The 21,271-nt window shown below is 43.3% G+C and overlaps 1 protein-coding gene across 1 annotated transcript in view; it reads left to right on the top strand.

Moving 5' to 3' along the window:
* Positions 1-21,271, top strand: part of LOC132502667 (uncharacterized) — a gene marked incomplete at its 3' end in the record, with an annotated part of 59,733 nt that overhangs the window by 30,196 nt on the left and 8,266 nt on the right. Inside the window, exon 4 of the mRNA XM_060118701.1 lies at positions 17,150-17,210. Within this exon, the coding sequence (XP_059974684.1) occupies positions 17,150-17,210 (61 nt within the window). The remainder of the gene's footprint in view (positions 1-17,149; positions 17,211-21,271) is intronic.

The raw sequence follows: 21,271 nt of genomic DNA, 5'->3' as shown, positions 1-21,271 counted from the left end.
TCTGTGCAAGTGGGCTCTAGGGTCAAGTCCTTTTCACTGCAGGGCTCCTTCTGGCCCCCACCACCAGGCCTAGTGGAGTCATCAAATAAATCCAACATTTAGGAAACGGAGGACAGGGATGAGGGATCAGCAGACACTTTCCTGAAATTCAATGGTAATAAAGGAGACAAATTGACCAGCTCGCTCCCAATAACTACCACGAGAGAAGTACTTACACCTCTCCTGTCCTGAGCGAGGATGCCGGTGGCACCTGTCCAGGTAATTCATCAGCCTCAGATTAATGGACCTCTCAAGAGCATCTGCACACGTATCCATCCAGGTTTCTCAGGAAACCTCTATTTAGATTTCATCAGGACTATTTATCTCTGTCATCCCTGAGTGGGGAGGTGGGCTACCATACTAGATGGCACAATTGAATATTGATTTGCTGGCACTAACCCAGCAGAAAAACAGTCCATTCAAGTGAACCAGTTGTTTCCAATTGCCCGAGACCTCCCCAGGGCCTTGGTTTCCCTTGCAACTCACTGAGTTGTTGGTATCACATCAGGTAAGCAGAGAACCTAGCTGTGTGTTTGCTGGGACTAAGGCTTGGCCATGTAGAAAGCACAGTAAGCCTTGGTTCCCTCATCTGTAAAATGGGAATAACAGGAATGGGATGATGGAGACTGTCACTTTCTGGTATTTACATTTTTCTAACATTTGAATTCTTTAAAACAAGCATATATTTTTCTTTATGATGAAAAAATCAAATGCAATGGAACTATAAATAAATAAAATTACGAAATATGAATAAATAAAATTACATACCTCATTGAGTTGCAGTGAGGGTTAAAGGAGATGGTTCAATGCCCACAGTGCAGGGCCAAGCACGTGCTGGGTGAGCAATGCTTGTAGCTGCCAGGCTCCTCTAATTATTATGGCTGATAATAGTTGTGGCCACTGGAAATCAAGGTTCTTGTTATGAGAGTTGGGCAAGTGTGTCAACCTCTCTGGCCTTGGTGAATTCATCTCTAAAATTAGAATGTCAGAAAACTTCCTAAAAGGAAACAATAATGCAAAAACCCACTCACACCCTACTTAATGGTAAAGATTGAATGCTTCTTCCCTAACATCAAGAACAAGAAGAGGATGTCCACTCTGGCCACTTCCACTCAAACCTGGGGGTTTTAGCCAGGTTAGTTAAGCAAGAGAAAGAAATAAAAGGCATCCATACTGGAAAGAGAGAATTCAAATTATTCCCTTTTACAGATAACATGATCTTGAATACAGAAAATCCTAAGGAATTCACAGAAAAAAAACTATCAAAACTCATAAATGAGTTCAGCAAGATTGCAGGATATAAAATAAATATACAAAAATAAGTTGTATTTCTATAGACTAGCAACGAACAATCTGAAAATGATTCAGTAAACAATTCTATTTATAATTACACCAAAACAATAAAATATCTGCAAATAAAAGTAAGATACATGGGAAAACTTTATACTGGAAAAAAGGGAAGGCTTCAGATACACCCTATTGGAGGCTGTGGTCCTGGGAGAGCTGCAGACAGGCTGACTAGAAGCAAGGTATCCCTTGTGATTGGGTAGGGGGCATATTTGGCTTCCTCTGGTCGGTCCTAAGTTGGAAGCAGAAACAAAAATTGAGGAAGCTGTCAGTTACTAACATATCCTAACCCTTTGGGGCCACCATATTACAGAAGCTATTGTTTAGCTTACTAGATGGTCACTAGAGATAGCAATCTGGCTTCCTGCAAGTCTGACTGACAGCAGGCTGGCTTCCTGGGCTATTTATTGTAGGTAAGAGATTGGCTTCCTGGGCAGGTTGCTGCAGGTTGCGGGTCAAAGTTCTGTTTTTCTCTATGGCCGGCCCATGGTCCAGTTATATATTCGGTCTCTCAGTGTCTTTTGTGCATTTTTAATTGGCTTTAATTGTATTGAGCTCTTCACTTAGCCCTAGATCCCAAAGGTTTTCTTCTATGTTTCTTTCTGAAACTTTTATAGTTTTATGTTTTACATTTAAGTCTGTGATCCATTTTGAGTTGATTTTGAGGTTTCAGTAAGATGTGGTTTATGGATGCCTATTGTTCCAGCAAAATTCATTGAAAGGGCTATTTTTCCTCCATTGAATTACTTCTGCACCTTTGTCAAAAATCAGCTGGGCATATATATTCACGGGACTGTTTCTGGGTCTCTATTCTGTTCCACTGATGTCTGTGTCTATCTGACCACCAATACCATGCTGTTGTGATTACTATAGGTATGTTTATGTTATGCAACTTATATCTCAATAAAGCTATTTTTTAAAGAATCAGAATGACCATGCTTTCTCGCCTAGAGGCAGAGGGATGGACTTGAAAATCTTTTCACGCCATTTCCAGTCCGAAAAATCCATTTGTGAGTCACAGCAGGGTTGGTGACATTTGATGTTAACCCTTCAGGAGGACAGGGATGACTGTAGGGGTCCCTTCACCTCTCTATGGCCTGATGCCTTCACTCACTTACTCACTGATTCACTCACCTGCTCACTCATTCATTCATCCAGCCTCCCAGGAGCATTTATTTAGCACTTTATAAGTCGTCACTAGGTCCTCCGGGAGGTCTAAGCCTGGTAGGTGAGGAACACACAGAAGAAGGTGAATCTAGTGCAGTGGGAGGTGCCGGCTGCAGGGACATGTGGGGGCTTGGGGAGCTCCGAGCAGGGCTGTGTGAATCTGCCTGGGGAGGTCAGGCGAGCTTCACAGAGTGACACTGAACTGAGAAGGGGGAGGGGGAGTTTGTTGGGATGTCGTGGTGGAAAGGGCACACCAGACAGAGGGAACAGCATGTGCAGAGGCTCAGAGGCTGGGAAGCATTTGGCCTGTTCAAGGAGCAGCACATGGTCTGGAATGGCTGGAGGATGGGGTGCATGTTTCAGGGGTGGAGCAGAGGTGAGAGATGAGGCTGGAGAGGCTGATGCCTGGGATCCCTTCCCCCTGTTTTCCCATCAAAGATGCCTACAGGACTTCTTTCCATGTGTGAATTACAACATGGGCTTAGGTAATGTCCCTGCTGTTCCCTCTGCCAGGAGCCCAGCTCCCTGCTCTGTAGGGGAAATTCTACTGATCTTCCAAGGCCCTGCCCTTATGAATTCCTGACCCCTTCCTCCTCCCAACCACCCTCCTCAGGGTTCCCATAACCCTGATACACATCTCTGACTCATTCCCCGAAGGTAAACATTGTGTCTTAGTCCTTTTTTTTTTTTTTTTTTGCGGTACGCGGGCCTCTCACTGTTGTGGCCTCTCCCGTTGCGGAGCACAGGCTCCGGACGCACAGGCTCAGTGACCATGGCTCACGGGTCCAGCTGCTCCGCGGCAAGTGGGATCCTCCCGGACCGGGGCACGAACCCATGTCCCCTGCATCGGCAGGCGGACTCTCAACCACTGCGCCACCAGGGAGGCCCTCTTAGTGTTTTTTTTTTTAATTTCCATAATCTACCACATCACTTGGCACATCACTGACATTCATACTTTTTTTGATTAAGTCATTTCTACCTGAAACATGTGGCGTGATGGGCAGAACACAGCTCATGGTCATGAGAACTGGTTAGGGAGTCAGACAGACCCAAGGTCAAATCCAGACTCTGGCATTACCTCTCACACCTGAGTTTCTATGGTAAAATGGGGATAACAACCCATTTATCCATTCAGCAGCTATCTATTGAATAGCTACTATACACCTAGCTCTTGTGCTAGACACGGGGCCACAGCAGAGATCATCACAGCTCCGGCCCTCTCCTCAGGTAATCAACAGTCCAGCTGGGTCATGGCTCACAGATGTTAAATAGCCACTAACTGATATATGATTATAGGGTTTGATGAACTATGTAAAATAATTAGTGATACAATGATCAGTGAGAGTCAGGGACCTCATTTGGATTGGGGGAGGGGTGGCTGGAGGCTGGTGTGCAGAAGTGGCAAGTTGCTAGAGCCAAGCCAGGCAGAGGGCTTGGGGGTGGGGTTGCTAAGGGGAGAGACCAATGAGCTTTAGGTGGCTTGGGTGCAGTGGGGCAAGATGCACTTATGGAACAGCCAGAGGCTAGCGAGGCTGGAGAGGGTCAGTGAGAGACAAGACAAGCAGTGAACTCAGGGAGGGGTGTGGAGGGTGGATCGTGGGGCATGAACAGAGCAGGGGGAGCTGTGTCCTAAGGCAAGGAGACGGTCTGTGACCCGAGCCTATCGCTGGTGCATTTACTCTGGGCCCTTGATTATCCATGGCTGATGTGGCCCTACTGTTGCTGTGTGGCGGCTCTGGTGACTGTGGTGACTATACTGTGACCTCTGGACATGGCCATGCTGGCCTGGCTGCTGGGCAAGGAGGTAGCCGCTCAGGAAGGAGGCCAGACATATGCTCTAGGGAGAAGCACCCTCCCAGCTTCTGCCCTGTCCTCTCCCTTGCTGCCTCCTGGGGCCACTCTTACCCACCTATCACCAAGGAGGCACAGGGTAGTGGTTCAGGCTTTGAGCTCTGGAGCCAAACAGACCAGAGTTCAAATCCCAGCTCTCAGTGCTACATGCTGTGTGACTTCAGGCAAGTCACTTGGCCTCTCTGAGTCTCATTTACCTTCTCTGTTAAACAAGTATATCTCACGAGGTTAAATGAGATGAAATATGTGAGTGCCTAGTAGCATGCCAGGTATACAGAAATCACTCAATAGTTGCTCACTATTGTTAGTGTGACTAGTATTCAATGCAGGCCCAGCGCCTGGGGCCTGGGGAGCATTTGATGCAGGTGGGTGGCTGACATCAGCTGGAACCATATTCTCTCTCCTGCTGGCCAGTGCTGACTTGAGCCTCAGCCTCTGTCTTGTTCTGTGCTCCAACCCTCCCTGCCAGGGCTCCCGGGGGTCTGCTCATGGTTCCACCCCTGAGCTCCATCCTCCTGCCTAAAAAGCTCCTGTGATGCAAATCCTTCATCTGCACACCTGTGTCTCCCCAGAATCCCACCTCCCTGGAGCCTCCGAACTAACTGCTGAGCTGCCACAGGCAGGTGTCTGGGCCTTGGTCCTGCCCTGAGCTTCTCCTCCCCAGCCCACCACCACCCCATTCCCCTGCTGGCCCAGGTCCAGGCCGGCCCCATCCTGCTAGCAGAACAGGGAGTGACATGGAGAAGGGAGGCAGGTCCCAAGGGTAAGATGTGTCAGCATCCGTGCCTTTCTGATCCCTGGCTCTGTACGGTCTCAGAACAAAGATGTTAGTTGACAGGCCTCTGTGATGGCCCCAAACTTCAGAAAATTGGAATAAACCATAACCATATGGGTATACTCTATGCAGATAGCTAAATGAGAAGACAAGAACTAATGGGAAAGTTCTCTGCCTCCGCCTTCTTGGCTCCCCCAGCTCTCACAAAAAGCAGCTTAGTGATGGTCTGCTGCTCCGAAGATGAGACACAACTCCAGCTTAACCAGACTCCTCCTCTCTCCAGCTTCAACTATCCCACCACCCCTGACCCTAAATTTTTTCACCTTAGTCATGCAGGCCTTCAAAATGTCTGTGCTCCCTCTCACCTCAGGGCCTTTGCACATGCTCTTCCCTCCATCAGGAACACACTTCTCTTTTTGCCCAGTTAAGACAACTAGCACGTTCCAAAGTAGGGGGTGACCCTGAAAGTGCGGTGAATTATAGGGTCCATTCCTGGCTGGTGGGGAACCAAGACTCTGGAAGGGCCCTGCTCACTCCTGGTCAGCCTCCTCTGGAGGGAGGAGGACTTGCTTTCATAAGCTTCCTTGAACTTTCTTTAAATCATAGTTTCAGAGACAATCTTATCAATGTGTAACCTAAAAAATTCATTCATAACATGTCCCTTTTGTGTAACATGCACAGTTTTGGTGAGAGAGGCAGGAGAGCTGTTCCCCCCTCCTCCCTCCAGCTCCCCTTCGGCCTGCAGTCGAGCCCCCCTGGACACCCCATGAGTCTGTGAGACCAGATGTGACTCTGCCGTCTGGTTCTGGGCGGATTTGGGAACATTGAGCAGGGTCTTGCTAAATTGCCCCTGGGCTCAGCTTCTGAGAAGTTCTTTCAAAGTCTCCTCTGTGGGGGAGTGGACGGTGCCAGTTTCCCTTGGAACACAGAGCTTATTTTACTGACCTGTGCCCCCTCTCAGGGCCAAGAACAGTGCCGGCGCTTAGTAGGACCTTAGAAAATCTCTGGTTGAATTGGACAGAACATGAAACAGGAAGTGAACAAGCTTTCAAGGGGTGCATCAGAGCATGGAAAGCAACTGTTTGTAAATTAAAACCCTTTTCTTGGCCCCTGGAGGGTATAGCGCTTTCAAGGAGGGCTTTGACCAATACTTGGGTAAAGTGCAGAATTTCTTTCAACTGTAAATAGTCCTGACTCAGGAAGCTGGATCCTTCCAACACCGCCCCCACCACCACACACACACATAACACCTCTCTCACTATATATAATGAGTCGATCATAATTATTCATGGATTCCATATTTGAAATTTTGCCTGCTTGCTAAAATTTATTTGTAACCCCAAATCAATACTTAAGGCACTTTTGCTGTCATTCATGTACACGCAAAAAGCAGGGAAAAATTTGAGTGACCCGATGCCAGCCGAGTCAAACAAAGCAATGCTCTGCCATCTTGTTTCAGCTCTCGTTCTATAAACTAGTGTCTTTTGCCCTATTTAGTGCCACTTTTTTTCATTTTTGTGCTTTTTGTTGGTGATTTCGCTGTTTAAAACGGCCTCCAAGCACAGTGCTGAAGTGCAAGAGGGCTGTGATGTGCCTTCCGGAGATAATATGTGTGTGAGACAAGTTTCACTGAGGCATGGGTTTATAGCGCTGTTGGCTGTGAACTCAATGTTAATGAATCTACAACATATATTAAATAAGTTGTAGTTAAACAGAAACACCCATAAATCAAGGTTATATATTGATCCATTTACTTTTGTAGAAACTGCCATACTTTTTTCCAGAGTGGCTGTATCATTTTATATTCCCACCATCAGTGTATGAAGTAATCCATTTCTCCACATCCTCACAAGCATTTGCTGTTGTGATTAATTTTCATTTTATTCATTCTGATAGGCATGTACTGATAGTTCACTGTGGTTTTAATTCACATTTCCCTAATGGCTAATGATACGGGACATCTTTTTGTGCGCTTATTTTCCATCTGTATGTCCTCTTCAGCAAAATGTCTCTCCACATTATGGAAATAAGCAAAGATCAACCAAATGATAAAAGCAAAGGCTATTTATTCTGAGCTCACCAAAGCAAGGGAGTCAGCCACCATCACTTGCGTTTTGGCAGAGACTCAAAAGAAGGCAGAGGAGTGGGAAAGCTTTATACTGGAAAAAAGGGAAGGCTTCAGATACACCCTGTTGGAGGCTGTGGTCCTGGGAGAGCTGCAGACAGGCTGACTAGAAGCAAGGCATCCCTTGTGATTGGGTAGGGGGCATATTTGGCTTTCTCTGGCTGGTCCTAAGTTGGAAGCAGAAACAAAAATAGAGGAAGCTGTCAGTTACTAACAAAGTCCTAACGCTTTGGGGCCATGTATTACAGAAGCTATTGTTTAGCCTACTAGATGGTCACTAGAGATAGCAATCTGGCTTCCTGCAAGTCTGACTGACAGCAGGCTGGCTTCCTGGGCTATTTATTGTAAGTAAGAGATTGGCTTCCTGGGCAGGTTGCTGCAGGTTGCAGGTCAAAGTTCTGTTTTTCTCTATGGCTGGCCCATGGTCCAGTTATATATTCAGTCTCTCAGTGTCTTTTGTGCATTTTTAATTGGCTTTAATTGTATTGAGCTCTTCACTTAGCCCTAGATCCCAAAGGTTTTCTTCTATGTTTCTGAAACTTTTATAGTTTTATGTTTTATATTTACGTCTGTAATCCATTTTGAGTTGATTTTGAGGTTTCAGTAAGATGTGGTTTATGGATGCCTATTGTTCCAGCAAAATTCGTTGAAAGGGCTATTTTTCCTCCATTGAATTACTTCTGCACCTTTTTCAAAACTCAGCTGGGCATATATATTCACGGGACTGTTTCTGGGTCTCTATTCTATTCCACTGATGTCTGTGTCTATCTGACCACCAATACCATGCTGTTGTGATTACTATAGGTATATAGAAAGCCTTAACATCAGGTAGAATGATTCCTCCCACTTTATTCTTTTTAAAAAATGTTTTAGCTGTTCTATTCCCTATCCTTTTCCATATAAAGTTTAGAATAAGTTTGTCTATGTCTACAAAAGACTTTCCTGAGATTTTGATAGGAAATGCATTAAACCTATAGATTCATTTGGGGATAATTGTCATCTTTGCTATGTGGAATCTTCCAGTGTGAACATTGTATGTCTTTTCATTTATTTAGGTCTTCTTTGGTTTCTGCCATCAGCATTTTGTAATTGTCAGGATCCGACACAGGTTTTGTTGCATTGATACCTGAGAACTCAATTTTCTTTCGGGAAACTGTAAATCGCATTGTGTTTATAAATTTTGGTTTCCTCATTTTGTCACTAGTAGAGAGAAATGTGATTCAGTTTTGTGTGTTGATCTTGTATACTGTGACCTTGCTGAACTCACTTTCCAGTTATAGAATTTTTTTAATAGACTTTAGTTTTTTTGAGATGTTTTAGGTTCATGGCAAAATTGAGCAGATGGCATACAGATTTCCCTTATACCCCCTCCCCCCATATTCATAGTCTCCCCATTATCAACATCCCCCACCAGAGTGGTGCATTTTTTTACAATTGATGAACCTGCATAGACACATCATTATCACCCAGAGTCCATAGTTTACATTACTATTTACTCTTGGTCTTATATGTTCTATGAGTTTGGACAAATGTACAATGGCATGTATGCACCATTATAGTATCACTGCTCTAAAATCCTCTGTGCTCCACCTATTCATCCCTCCCTACCCTCCGAACCCTGGAAACCACTGATCTTTTTACTGTCTCCACACTTTTGCCTTTCCAAAGTGTCATATAGTTGGATTCATATAGTGTGCAGCCTTTCACATTGACTTCTTTTACTCAGTAATATGCCTTCAAGTTTCCTCCATGCCTTTCCATGGCTTGACAGCTCATTACTTTTTAGTGCTGAATGGTAATACCACAGTTTGTCCAGTCATTCATGGAAGGACATCTCAGTTGCTTACAAGTTTTGGCAAAGATGGATAAAGCTTCTATAAACATCTGTGTGTAGGTTTTTATGCGGATGTAAGTTTTTAACTACTTTGGGTAAATACCAAGGAGTGCAATTGTTGGATAGTATAGTAAGAGTATGTTTTCTTTTGTAAGATACTGCCAAACTGTCTTCCAAAGTGGCTGTGCCAGTTTGCATTGCCACAAGCAGTGAATGAGAGTCACTGTTGATCTACATTGTCACCAGCATTTGTTGTTGTCAGTGTTTTGGATTTTGTCCATTCTAAAAGGTGTGCCGTGGTACCTCACTGTTGATTTAATTTCCCTGATGACATACAGTGTGGAGCATCTTTTCATATACTTGTTTTGCATTTGTATATTTTCTTTGGTGAGGTGTCTGTTAAGGTCTTTGGCCCATTTTTTTAATTGGGTTATTTGTTTTCTTATTGTTGAGTTTTAAGCATTCTTTGTATGTTTTGAATAACAGTACTTTATCAGGTGTGTCTTTTGCAATTTTCTCCAAGTCTGTAGCTTGTCTTTTCATTCTCTTGACAGTGTCTTTTGTAGAGCAGAGATTTTTAATTTTTAATGAAGACTGGCTTATCAGTTCTTTCTTTCATGAATTTTGTCTTTGGTGTTATATCTAAAAAGTCATCACCAAACAAAAGGTCATCCAGATTTTCACCTATGTTATATCCTATGAATTTTATAGTTTTGCATTTTACACATAGGTCTATGATCCATTTTGAGATTATTTTTGTGAAATGTGGAAAATCTGTGTCTAGATTCATTTTTCATCTTTTTGTATGTGGATGTCTAATTGTTCTGTCACAATTTATTGAAAAGACTGTCTTTCCTCATTGTGTTGTCTTTGCTTCTTTGCCAAAGATCAATTGGCCATATTTATGGGGGTATATTTCTGGGTTCTCTATTCTCTTCCATTGATCTATTTGTCTATTCTTTCAGCAATAGCACATTGTCTTGATGACTGTAGCTTTATAGTATGTCCTAAAGTTGGGTAGCATCAATCCTCCAACTTTGTTGTTCTCCTTCAATATTGTATTAGCTATTCTGGGTCTATTGACTCTTCATATAGGCTTTAGAATAAATTGGTCGATATCCACAAAATAACTTGTTGAGATTTTGATTAGTTTTGCATTGAATCTATAGATCAAGTTGGGAAGAACTGACATCTTAACAGTATTGAACCTTCCTATGTATGAACATGGAATAGCTCTCTGTTTATTTAGTTCTTTGAATTCTTTAATCAGAGTTTTGGTTTTCCTCATACAGATCTAGTATATATTTTATTAGATTTATACCCAAGTATTTCCTTTTGGGGGTGTAAATGTAAATGGTACTGTGATTTTTATTTCAAAGTCCATAAGTTCATTGTTGGTACATAGGAAAATGATTGATTTTTATGTATTCATCTTGCATCTTGCAATCTTACTATACTGTAATCACTTCTTAGTTCCAAGAGGGTTTGTTTGTTTCTCTTTTGTTTGTTTTGGGTTTTTTTTTTTTTTGTCAATTTGTTAAATTTTCTACATGGACAATCAGGTCATCTATGAAATAAGACATTTTAATTTCTTTTTTCTAAATCCATATACCTTTTACTTCATTTTTTTGTCTTACTCCATTAGGTAAGACTACCACTACAACGTTGAAAAGCAGTGGTGAGAGGAGACATTCTTGACTTCTCAGTGGAAAAGCCTCAAGTTTCTCACTGGTAAGTATGATGTTAGCACTAGGGTTTTTTTTTTATAGATATTCTTTATCAAATTGAAGAATTTCCCCTCTACTCCTAGTTTACTGAGAGTTTTTATCATGAATGGGTGTTACATTTTGTCAAATGATGGCTCTGCATCTATTGATATGATCATGTGAGTTTTCTTCTTTAGCCTGTTGATGTAATGGAGTACATTAATTGATTTTTGAATGGTGAAACATAAATTTTTGATTTATGCCTGGGATAAATCCTACTTTGTTGTGGTGTATAATTCTTTTTACATATTGTTGGATTCTATTTCCTTATATTTGGTTGAGGATTTTTGCATCTATGTTCACGAGAGATATTGGTGGGTAGTTTTCTTTTCTTGTGATGTCTTTGTCTACTTTTGGCATTAAGGTGATGCTGGCCTCATAGAATAGGCTTGGAAGTATTCCATCTGATTGTATTCTCTGAATGAGATTATAGAGAATTGGTATAATTTTTTCCTTAAATGTTTGGTATACTTCACCAGGGAACCGTCTAGGCCTGGTGCTTTCTGTTTTGGAAGGTTGTTAATTATTGATTCAATTTCTTTAATAGATATAGGCCTATTAAGATCATCTGTTTCTTCTTGTGTGAGCTTTGGTAGATTGTGTATTTCAAGGAATTGTTCCATTTCTTCTAGGTTATCAAATCTGTGGGCATGGACTTGTTCATAGTATTTCTTTATTATCTTTTTTTCATGTCCATGGGATCTGTAACGATGTCTCCTCTTTCATATCTCATATTAGTAATTCGTGCCTTCACTCTTTTTTTCTTTGTTAGCTTAGCTAGAAGCTTATTGATGTTATTGATCTTTTCAAAGAAACATCTTTTGGTTTTATTGATTTCTCTATTTATTTCCTGTTCTTAATTCCATTGATTCTGCTCTAATTTAAATTATTTCTGTTTCCTTTGGGTTTTATTTCCTCTTCTTTTTCTAGATTTTTAAGGTGGAAACTTTGATTGATTTTAGATTTGTCTTCTTTTCTAACATACACATTCATTGCTATACATTTCCCTCTAAGCAATACTTTCACACTATCTAACAAATTTTGATAAGTTCTATTTTCATTTTTATTTAATTCAAAATATTGTTTAATTCCTCAAGCTTTCTCCTTTGACTCATGTGTTATTTTAAAGTATTTTGTTTAACCTTCAAGTATTTGGAGATTTTCCAGCTACATTTCTGCTCTTGGTTTCTAGTTTAATCACACTGTGGTCTGAGAGCAGACATTATATGATTTCTATTCTTTTAAATGCATTAAGGTATGTATTATGGCCCCAAATATTGTCTATTTTGGTGAATGTTTCATGTGAGTTTGACAAAAATGTGTATTCTGCTGTTGTTGGATGAAGTAGTCTATAGATATGCATTATATCCAGTTGGTGGTGTAGTTGAATTAAATTATGTCCTTACTGATTTTATGCCTGTTGCACATGTGCATTTTGACAGAGGAGTGTTGAAGTCTCCAATTATAACAGTGGATTCATCTATTTCTTGCAGTTCCATCATTTTTTGTTTCACATAACTTGATCCTATGTTATGAGCTGCATACACATTAAGAATTGTTATGTCTTCTTGGAGAATTGACTCCTTCATATTATGCAATGTCTTCTTTTATCCCTGATACCTTTCCTTGAACTAAAGTCTGCTCTATCTGAAATTAATATAGCTACTCTGCCTTTTTTATTATTATTAATGCCAGCATGGTATATCTTTCTTCATCCCTTTACTTTTAATCTTTATATTTAAAAATAGGTTTCTTGTAGACAACAGCTATCAGTTAATTTTAAAATAGGAAAAGAATAGAGAAAACCAATGAAATGAAAAGCTGGTACTTTGGGAAAATTTAACAAATTAATAAAACTCTAGAAAGACTGACAAAGATAAACAGAGGACACAAATAATCAATTTCATGAATGAAATGGGGGATGTTATTACATATCTTACAGCCACTAGAATTATAGTAAAGTAATAATCTGAACAACTTCATGCACATAAACTTACAGTTAGAAGAAATTAACCAATTTTGTGAAAACCACAAACTATCAAAACTCAACCAAGATGAAATAGACAATCTGAATAGCCCTATAACAATTAAAGAAATTGAATTCATAATTTAAAAGCTCCCCCAAGAGAAAATCCCCAGGAGTAGATGGTTTCACTTAAGAATCCTATCAAATAATTAAAGAATTAACACCAATTTCACACAATCATTTTGAGAAAATAGAATAGGAGAGGGCACTTCATGACTCATTTTATGAGGCCAGAATTACCTTGATACCAAAACCACTCAAAAACAGTACAAAAATGAAAATTATAGACCAAAATCATTCATGAGCTTAGATACAAAAATTCTCAACAAAGTATCAGAAAATTGAATCCAGTAATGTATAAAAGCAATTATAAACTTTGACCACGTAGGATATATCCTAAGTGTGAAAGTCTACTTCAATATTCAAAAATCAGTCAGTGTAATCCACCATATCATCAGGCTAAAGAAGAAAAAATTATATGATGGTATAAATTGATGGGTAAACATTTGATAAAGTTGAGTGCCTATTCATGATAAAAAATATTCAGCACACTTGGAATACAGTGTGCTGAATTTCTTCAATGTAATAAAAGCATCTACCAAGCAACAACAAAAACAACAAACCCTACAGCTAACATTGTATTTGATGGTGAAGGACAATACTTTCACCTTAAGATTGGGAACAAGGCAAGGAGGTGTGGTCTCACTTTATTCAACATAGTATTGGAAGTTCTAGCCAGTGCAATAAGGCAATAAAAATGAAGAAAAGCATACAAACAGGTAAGGAAGGAATAAAACTGTCCCTACTTGTGGATGATATGATTGTCTACATAAAAAAACCCAAGAAATCTAAAACAAACAAAACAAAGCAAAACAACATTAACAAAAAACTTGCAGAGACTTCCAATTTCCAATCCAACACGTAAGAAGCTGGAAGTCACGACTCTGTCTTCATTGACACAGGGCAAGCAGACTAGAGTGACAAACAATCTTGCCTCACAAGCCCACCTCATTCTGCCTTGTTGCTGCCAGCTGGGAGTGGAAGCTCAGTTCTTCACTGAGCCCCATGGAAACAATAGAAGGTAGGGGAGACCAGAAAGCTGACTAACACTGCCTCACTTTCCCTCACTCAACCTTGCTGCTGCCCAATGTGTGTCCATCTCTCCATGGTTCCCTGCTGAGACCAGAGTGGGGTGGCTGGTGAGTGGAGCGTTGACTAACCCTGCCTCACATTACCTCACTCAATTGTACTGATGCTAGATAGAGGTGGAAGTTCTGCTCACCACTGGACGCTGCTGACACCACCAGAGGGGAAATCAGAGCACCACCACCCACTTTTCAGGGGTGTGGGGAAAGTGGAAGATCATCTCTCTGTTTGCCCTGTTGATATCATATGAATGTGGCGTTGTTTTCCCATGGATGTTCGGTTAGATCAGGTGGTATGGCCTCAAAATGTTCTTGTATGTTAGACAACCCTTACCCTTGTTACTTGCCTAGAGAAAAATAGGATTTTCTTGGAATTTATGTTTTTGCCTGTGCCTGTTCATTGTTCCACGTTGGAGACATCTACAGAACTCTGTCTAGGGTATATGAGACACAATAAGAGAACTCAAAGAACTCACCACCATGTTATTCTTAAAGTCTTGTGGTCCTGGGAAGTCTGCTTCCTTCTTTCCACCTTCCAGAGTGTTCCTTTGAGTTTTTGTTGAATTATGTCCAGAGATTTTAGTTGTCAGAGGGAATACCTGGGTGAAATGAGGCTACTCCAAGATGGCCAGAAGCAGAGGTCTTGACATAATCTTTAGACAGAATGAATTTTAGACAGACATTGACGATCATTTCATATCCTCTTCTCTCTGTGCTGACATGTACTCTTTCTACCAGAAGGTCACTCAGAATCTTGTAAGACTTTGTTTAAGAACAATATACATTATCTGTGTCAGTTTCAAAGCATGTCTGCAAATTCTTTGACACTCCTTCAACAGAAAGATAAGGTCTATGCCACTTCATCTTAAACCTAGAGTAAGCTTACTGTCTGGTCGATCAATAGAATACAAAAGTGACACTATGTGTCTTCCAGGCGAGCTCATAGAAGATAATAAAGCTTTCTCTTCATTCTTAGGAACATTCATGCTAGAGCCTTGAGCTGCCATATAAATATTCTGACTGCCCTGAGGCCTTTATCATGAGGAAATTCAAACTCATCCACCAAAAGAGACCGCATGGAGAAGCTTTGAGACAACAAGAGGGGAAGAAAAAAAATGGCTAGCCAGTCCCCAGATGTTACTCTTCCACCCCCACTCCAGCTCTACCCACAATCTAATTGCAGCTGCATGAAGAGGGAGCAGGGAGATAGTAGGTAGGAATAAGGTCAGCAAGGTGGTTGGGTAGGGGTAGGGGCTCAGTTCATGTAGGGCTGGGTGAGCCATTGCAAGGACCCTGGCTTCTTCCATGACTGAAATGGAGTCACTGAAATGTTCTGGGTACATGATGGACGTGATATGACAAGTTAACTAGGATCACACAGGACCTTTTATGAAGAGCTGACTCTTAGAGGAAAAAGGAAACAGGGAGGGCAGTTAGGAAACTATTGCAATAATTCAAGACAGAGATGATGTGACTGGGGTGGGGGACCAGGGAGGTAGCTGTGGAGTCGAGAAGTGGTCAAGTTCTGCAAATGTTTTGAAAAGCATCCAGCATGTTTGCTGATAGATGTGGTATGGGATGTGATAGGTCAAGCATGACTCCAGGTTTCTGGTCTGAGAAACTGTGAGAATGGAGTTGCCTTAACTGAGCTGAGGGAGACAGTGGGAGCAGCAGGTTGGGAAGTGAGGCAGGTGAAGAACAGGACGTCAATTGGGATGTGTGAAGGATATTGGATACCTGCTGGGCTCCCAGGTGGAGATGTTGAATAGACAGTTGGATGTATAAGCCTGGCATTCAGGAAGAGGTCTAGGCTGAGATTCACCAGTATATGAATGGCTTGTAATGAATATGAATCTGACGAGGTCCCCAGGAGAGTGAGAGAGGGTAAGGAGAAGAGGACCAAAGATGGAGCCCAGGGACAGCACAAGTTTACAAGTCGAGGAGCCAAGAAGAAACCAGCAAAAGAGATGGAGAAAGACAGCCAGGGAAGTAGGAGGAAAACCAGGAGAGGATGGGCACAGAGGGGAGAGAGGGTTTCAAGGAGGAGGGAGTAATGGGCTGAGTAAGATGACAGCTGAAAACTGATCACTGGATGTGACAGTGTGAGGTCATTGGTCACTTTCACAAGAGCAGTTTTGGATGAAGAGGTGGAGATGAAATCCTGATATGAGTGTGTTAAGAGAAAATTGGAGGAGAGAAGTAGGAAGTGATGAGTATAAATAATGCTTTCAAGAGGTCTGACCGTAAAGATAAGGCAAAGAAATGTGTTTGTAGCAGGAGAGGTGGTTTTTCTTTTTAATTTTATTGCATGTTTTATTCTTTGTGGCTGTAGAAATAAATACTGGCGTGTTTGCACACTGATGGGAGTGATCCAGTGGAGAGGGGAACTTTGATAATGCAGAAGGAAGAAGAGAATTGCTGGGGTGATGTTCTTGAGCAGACGAGAAAGGATGAGATCTAATGCATAAATGGCTTTGGAAAGGGACATGTGAGTTTCAGACCTGTGATGAATTTTCCCAAGGGTCTCCCAACAAAGTTGCACATCCTTCCACATATTTATCTGTGCCAAACCAAGACAGATAGAGTATTTTTTCATCATGCTGCTCATATTTTTCAAGAAACGTGTTTTCTTTGTTCAAAACTATGTCATAGAGATTCTCCTATGTTAGTACATGGAGACCAAACTCAATCTCTTTAATGACTGCTTAGTATTCAGTAGCATGGATGCATCATTATTTATTTACCCAATCTCCTGTTGATGGACCTTTATGTTGTCTCCAATGTTTTATTTGCTATTGCAAATAATGCTGTAGATAAGCTCCTTGCATAAATGCATATCCTTGAGCATTTCAGAATCACTAACTCCTAGAAGTAAAATTATTGGACCAAAAGCTAACTGCCTTTTGAATTGTGATAGATGCTGCTCAAGTGTCCTCCGCAAAGACTACTGCAGAGAACATCCCACTAGCAGTGCAGGAGTGTGACAAGTCAATAGCAGGTTTATTTAAAGTGGGTCTCAACTTTAAAGTGTTGCCAGAACCATAAGTGATAAACCACTGACCCCTCCTCTCCAGGCTGGGAGAATGTGCCAACCCCAGCTGGTCTGGGGAGCTGCAGAGGCAGAGAATTGGGACGGTGAGAGCGGAGAGAGCAGACAACGCAGGGCAGGAGGGCAGATCTGGGGAGCTGCAGGGAGCCGGGCTCTAGCCTGGTTCCTCAAGCCACTCCTGTGGGGTCCCGGGCAAGTGGCTCAGCCTCTCACTGCCTGATCACAGCAAACATGCTTGTGTGGATCCAGGGGGGTAGCAAACATGAAAATGAGATTGTAAATGTTGGGGCAGAGACTGCAGGCTGCCCACCAATAGTCACCCTCCTCTTCTTTCCTCCTGACATGACCCCTATTTTGTCCGGGACAACAATTTCCCCTACTTATAAACATCACATTTCCCCTTCGGCAGGTAGTCATGTGACACAGCTCCGGCCAATGAGATGGGAGCAGAGGTTCCTGGGGCATTCTGGGAAATTCCGTGGACAACCTGCCACTGATCCTAAAAGGCGCCCCGAGGCCCTGGTGAGCAACGGCGATGCGACCTCAGGGGCGCCTGAGTGCGTGGAGGACATCGAGGGGAGATAAAGGAGGAGACTGAGCCAATGGCATCTTGGAGCCACTGGCCCTTCGCCAGCCCCTTCCAGACACCTCGTTGGGTGAGAAAAGTAAGCCTCAGATTTGTCTACGCCTCTGTTGGTCAGGTTCCCTTTACTCTCAGGAAGGCCGTCCCTGGATTTTCCACTAATGCCGCATGAGAACTTTCTGCAGTCTGGTAGCCTCTCCGAGTCGTATTATTATTATTTTTTTTGGTGGGGGATGGATCAAGCCATTTTATTGAAGGGCTTCGGAGGAGGGTAGAGAGGCTGGGAGGACAATGAGATCCGACGTCCTTCTCCCAGCGGGGACCTCCCCAGCTTCACAGTCACTGAAAGATCTTTGTTCACGTATTAAAGTGAGGGAATCAAGCCAGGAGTGGGGTTTTTTTAATCCATTTTTTTATTTTTGGAAGAATTTATATTCACAGAAAAGTTTCAAAAAGAGTATAGGGAGTACCTTTGTACTGCTCACCCCCGTTCCCTTGACGTTAACATAACTAGGGTTCATTTGTTAAAACTAGGAAACTGGGGCTTCCCTGGTGGCGCAGTGGTTGAGAGTCTGCCTGCTAATGCAGGGGACACGGGTTCAAGCCCTGGTCTGGGAAGATCCCACATGCCGCGGAGTGACTAGGCCCGTGAGCCACAACTACTGAGCCTGCGCGTCTGGAGCCTGTGCTCCGCAACAAGAGAGGCCACAATAGTGAGAGGCCCGCGCAACGCGATGAAGAGTGGCCCGTGCTCGCCACAACTAGAGAAAGCCCTCGCACAGAAATGAAGACCCAACACAGCCAAAAATAATAAATAAACAAATAAATAAAACTAGGAAACTAACATTGACACATCACTGTTAAGTAAACTCAACTTTATTCTATTTTCACTAGTTTTTCCTCTAATATCCTTTTTCTGTTGCATGATCCCATCCAGCACACCACATTACATTTAGTCCTTGTATCTCCTCACTCCTCACTCTGGTCTCTGACAGTTTCTCAGCCTTTCCTGCCCCATATGACCTTGACAGTCTTGAGGAACATTTTGCAGAACACTCCTTAGTTTGAGTTGGCCTGATGTTTTCTTCATGACTAGACTGGGGGAGAATTGCACAGAGGTGAAGTGCCCTTCTCATCACAGCATTTCTGGGGCCACATGCTACCCACAGGATTTATCACTGTAACGTTAACATCCGTCACGTGGTTAAGGTGATGTTTGCCAAGTTATTCCCCATTCACCCCCTCCTGCCCTTCCCATGCTTGATTTTTTGCAAGCAAGTCATTGAGTATGGCCCAAATTCAAGGGTTAGGGAGTTAAATTCTATTTCTTGGAGCAGGGAGTATAAATTCTTTGGAATTCTTCTGTAAGGAAGATTTGTCTCTCCTCTTCTATTTATTTATTCATTTATTTATTCATATCAGTATGGGCTCATGGGTTTTAGTTTTAGTATTGTATGATTTATCTCGTTTTTCAAATTGTATCATCTTTGGGGGGGCTCTTTAGGTTCCTTTGTCCCTTTGCCATGCTCCCATCATTCTGTGTTTGAGCACTTCCTTACTTTCTTACAGGATGCCCCAGGCTCATCTTGTATATTCCCTTCCTCAGTCCTAGAATCAGCCATTCCTCTGAGGATCTGTGGTTCCTTTCATTTTAGAATCATATTAGAAACCAAGATCTGGGCACTCGACCAAGGGATTGTGAAGGTACTTTCACCTCTAAAACTATAGGATTCTAGACTTAGGATAAAAGTGGTTCCAAAGTCATTCCATCATAGGGGGGATGAAATGAGATCTGCCATGTTCCATAAATATTCGTGTGAGCCGTGCCTGATGGAGGAGGTGCCTGTGATACCTTCTGCTGTTCCCACTTTTACCTCCTCCTCATCACCATCCTTGGGGAGGGGTGATGGGCTCCTGCCTCACTCCAGAGACCAAATCCCCACCTCGGACCCTTGCCTGGTACCGAGGTCCCCCTACCACAGCTTGGGTCACAGCTCTGCTCCCGTGGGGCCACTCCTCCCCTTTTACCCCCTGTCTTGGCTTCCCCAGAAGCAGACCCTGCGATAAGGGTTGGAGGGTGAGTGGTTTATTGGGAAGGTGGTCCAGGTAAGCATCAGGAGGACTGGGGAAGTGAGACAGGGAAGGGAGGGAAGCCAGGAAACGTTGCGTGTTGAGCAGGTGACTGCGGCAGCAGCAGGGCCTCAGTCCCGGCTTCGGGGCAATCTGGAAGGTGATGGATGCAGAACACATCTCAGAGCTGCCCCACGGGAGGGGAGGGGCAAGGCAATGGGAGGGTTTACATCCAACCCCAACCTTCGCTGGCTGAGGACTGGTCCTAGGCATCAACTCCCCAGCACCCCAGCTTGCTCTGTGTGCTGGCCAAAAGGAAGCCCTCAGAGGAAGCACCAAGGATCCTTAAAGTAGGAGACTCAGCAAGTCTGAGACAGGGGTGCCAAGGGGACAGGGGTGGAGCACCAGCAGCACCCCAGATTCCACAGCCTGGAGCCTTGTTCGGAGCCGGAGAGCAGGCCTCCTTGATGGATGGAACTGCTCCTGTCTGCATACTACCCATTGCTGGACACCTGGCCTGGTCCATCCAGCCATCTCTCACTTGTACCAGAATGTCAGGTTCTGTCTCCCATCACCTGTCACCTTCCTGTCTACCTTGGTGGAAGGACATTGTCCAGACCCTCACTGCTCCACATCCAGGCCATCTCAATGTTGACCCACCCTCCTGCTGCCAAGTGGTGCCCAGAGCATCCTCAGAAGACCAGGGATGGGACAGGTGAGAGCTGGAAGCTAAGGCTCCCTACCCCAGCTCAGCAAGTTGCCTGGGCACCATCTCAAGTCAACAGCCACTTGCTTCTCTGAGCTCCTGCTGTGTGCCAGGCACCATGCTGAGAGCTTCCTGTGACTCTCACATCCTCCCTGTGAAGGAGTGTTCAACAGCTGTACCTTCTGGGTGGGGAAACTGAGGATCTGAGAGGTTAAGTCTCAGCCCCAAGGTCACCCACCTGTCGCTAAGGAGCCTTGAAGGGGACCCACACACATCCCACGCTCCCACTGCCCTTATCTGCAGCGATGTGGTTTTCAGTAACCTCCAGGTATAACCCGTGCCTCAGTCCCCTTCCCAAATCCTGGCCATTGTTTACCTGGAATAAGTCTGGAGCTCCCACTAAGTCACTGTTAGAGATGGTCCCCAGGCTGGTGCTCAGCAGCAGAGACTCTGTGTGAAATCCAGCCCTGCTCCCCAGTTGTGACTTACCCGACAATAATTAGTTCATTATGTCTAAAGTGCATCTGATTCCTCTGGAGGCTTTGCAGTAATTACAAGGTGGTACATTATTAAAAATGATTTATGGAGGCTAAAAGCTTTGGATGAAGAGCTCAGTGGCAAGATTGCTGGGCCACTATGAAAGAACTTGCCTGAGGTCACAGGCTGGATATGAACCAGGACCTGTGGCCGACTCCACCCCCGGCCCCCAACCACTGCCCTCACTGCCCCTCTGCTCCTGGGTGTCCATCTGTGCAGCTTTTAAGGCTCATGTCCTCAACCACCCTATG

This window comes from Mesoplodon densirostris, chromosome 2 (genome assembly GCF_025265405.1).
Source record: "Mesoplodon densirostris isolate mMesDen1 chromosome 2, mMesDen1 primary haplotype, whole genome shotgun sequence".
NCBI lineage: Eukaryota > Metazoa > Chordata > Mammalia > Artiodactyla > Ziphiidae > Mesoplodon > Mesoplodon densirostris.
The sequence above is the reverse complement of the archived record's forward strand: the minus strand, read 5'-3'. Positions and strand labels throughout refer to the sequence as shown.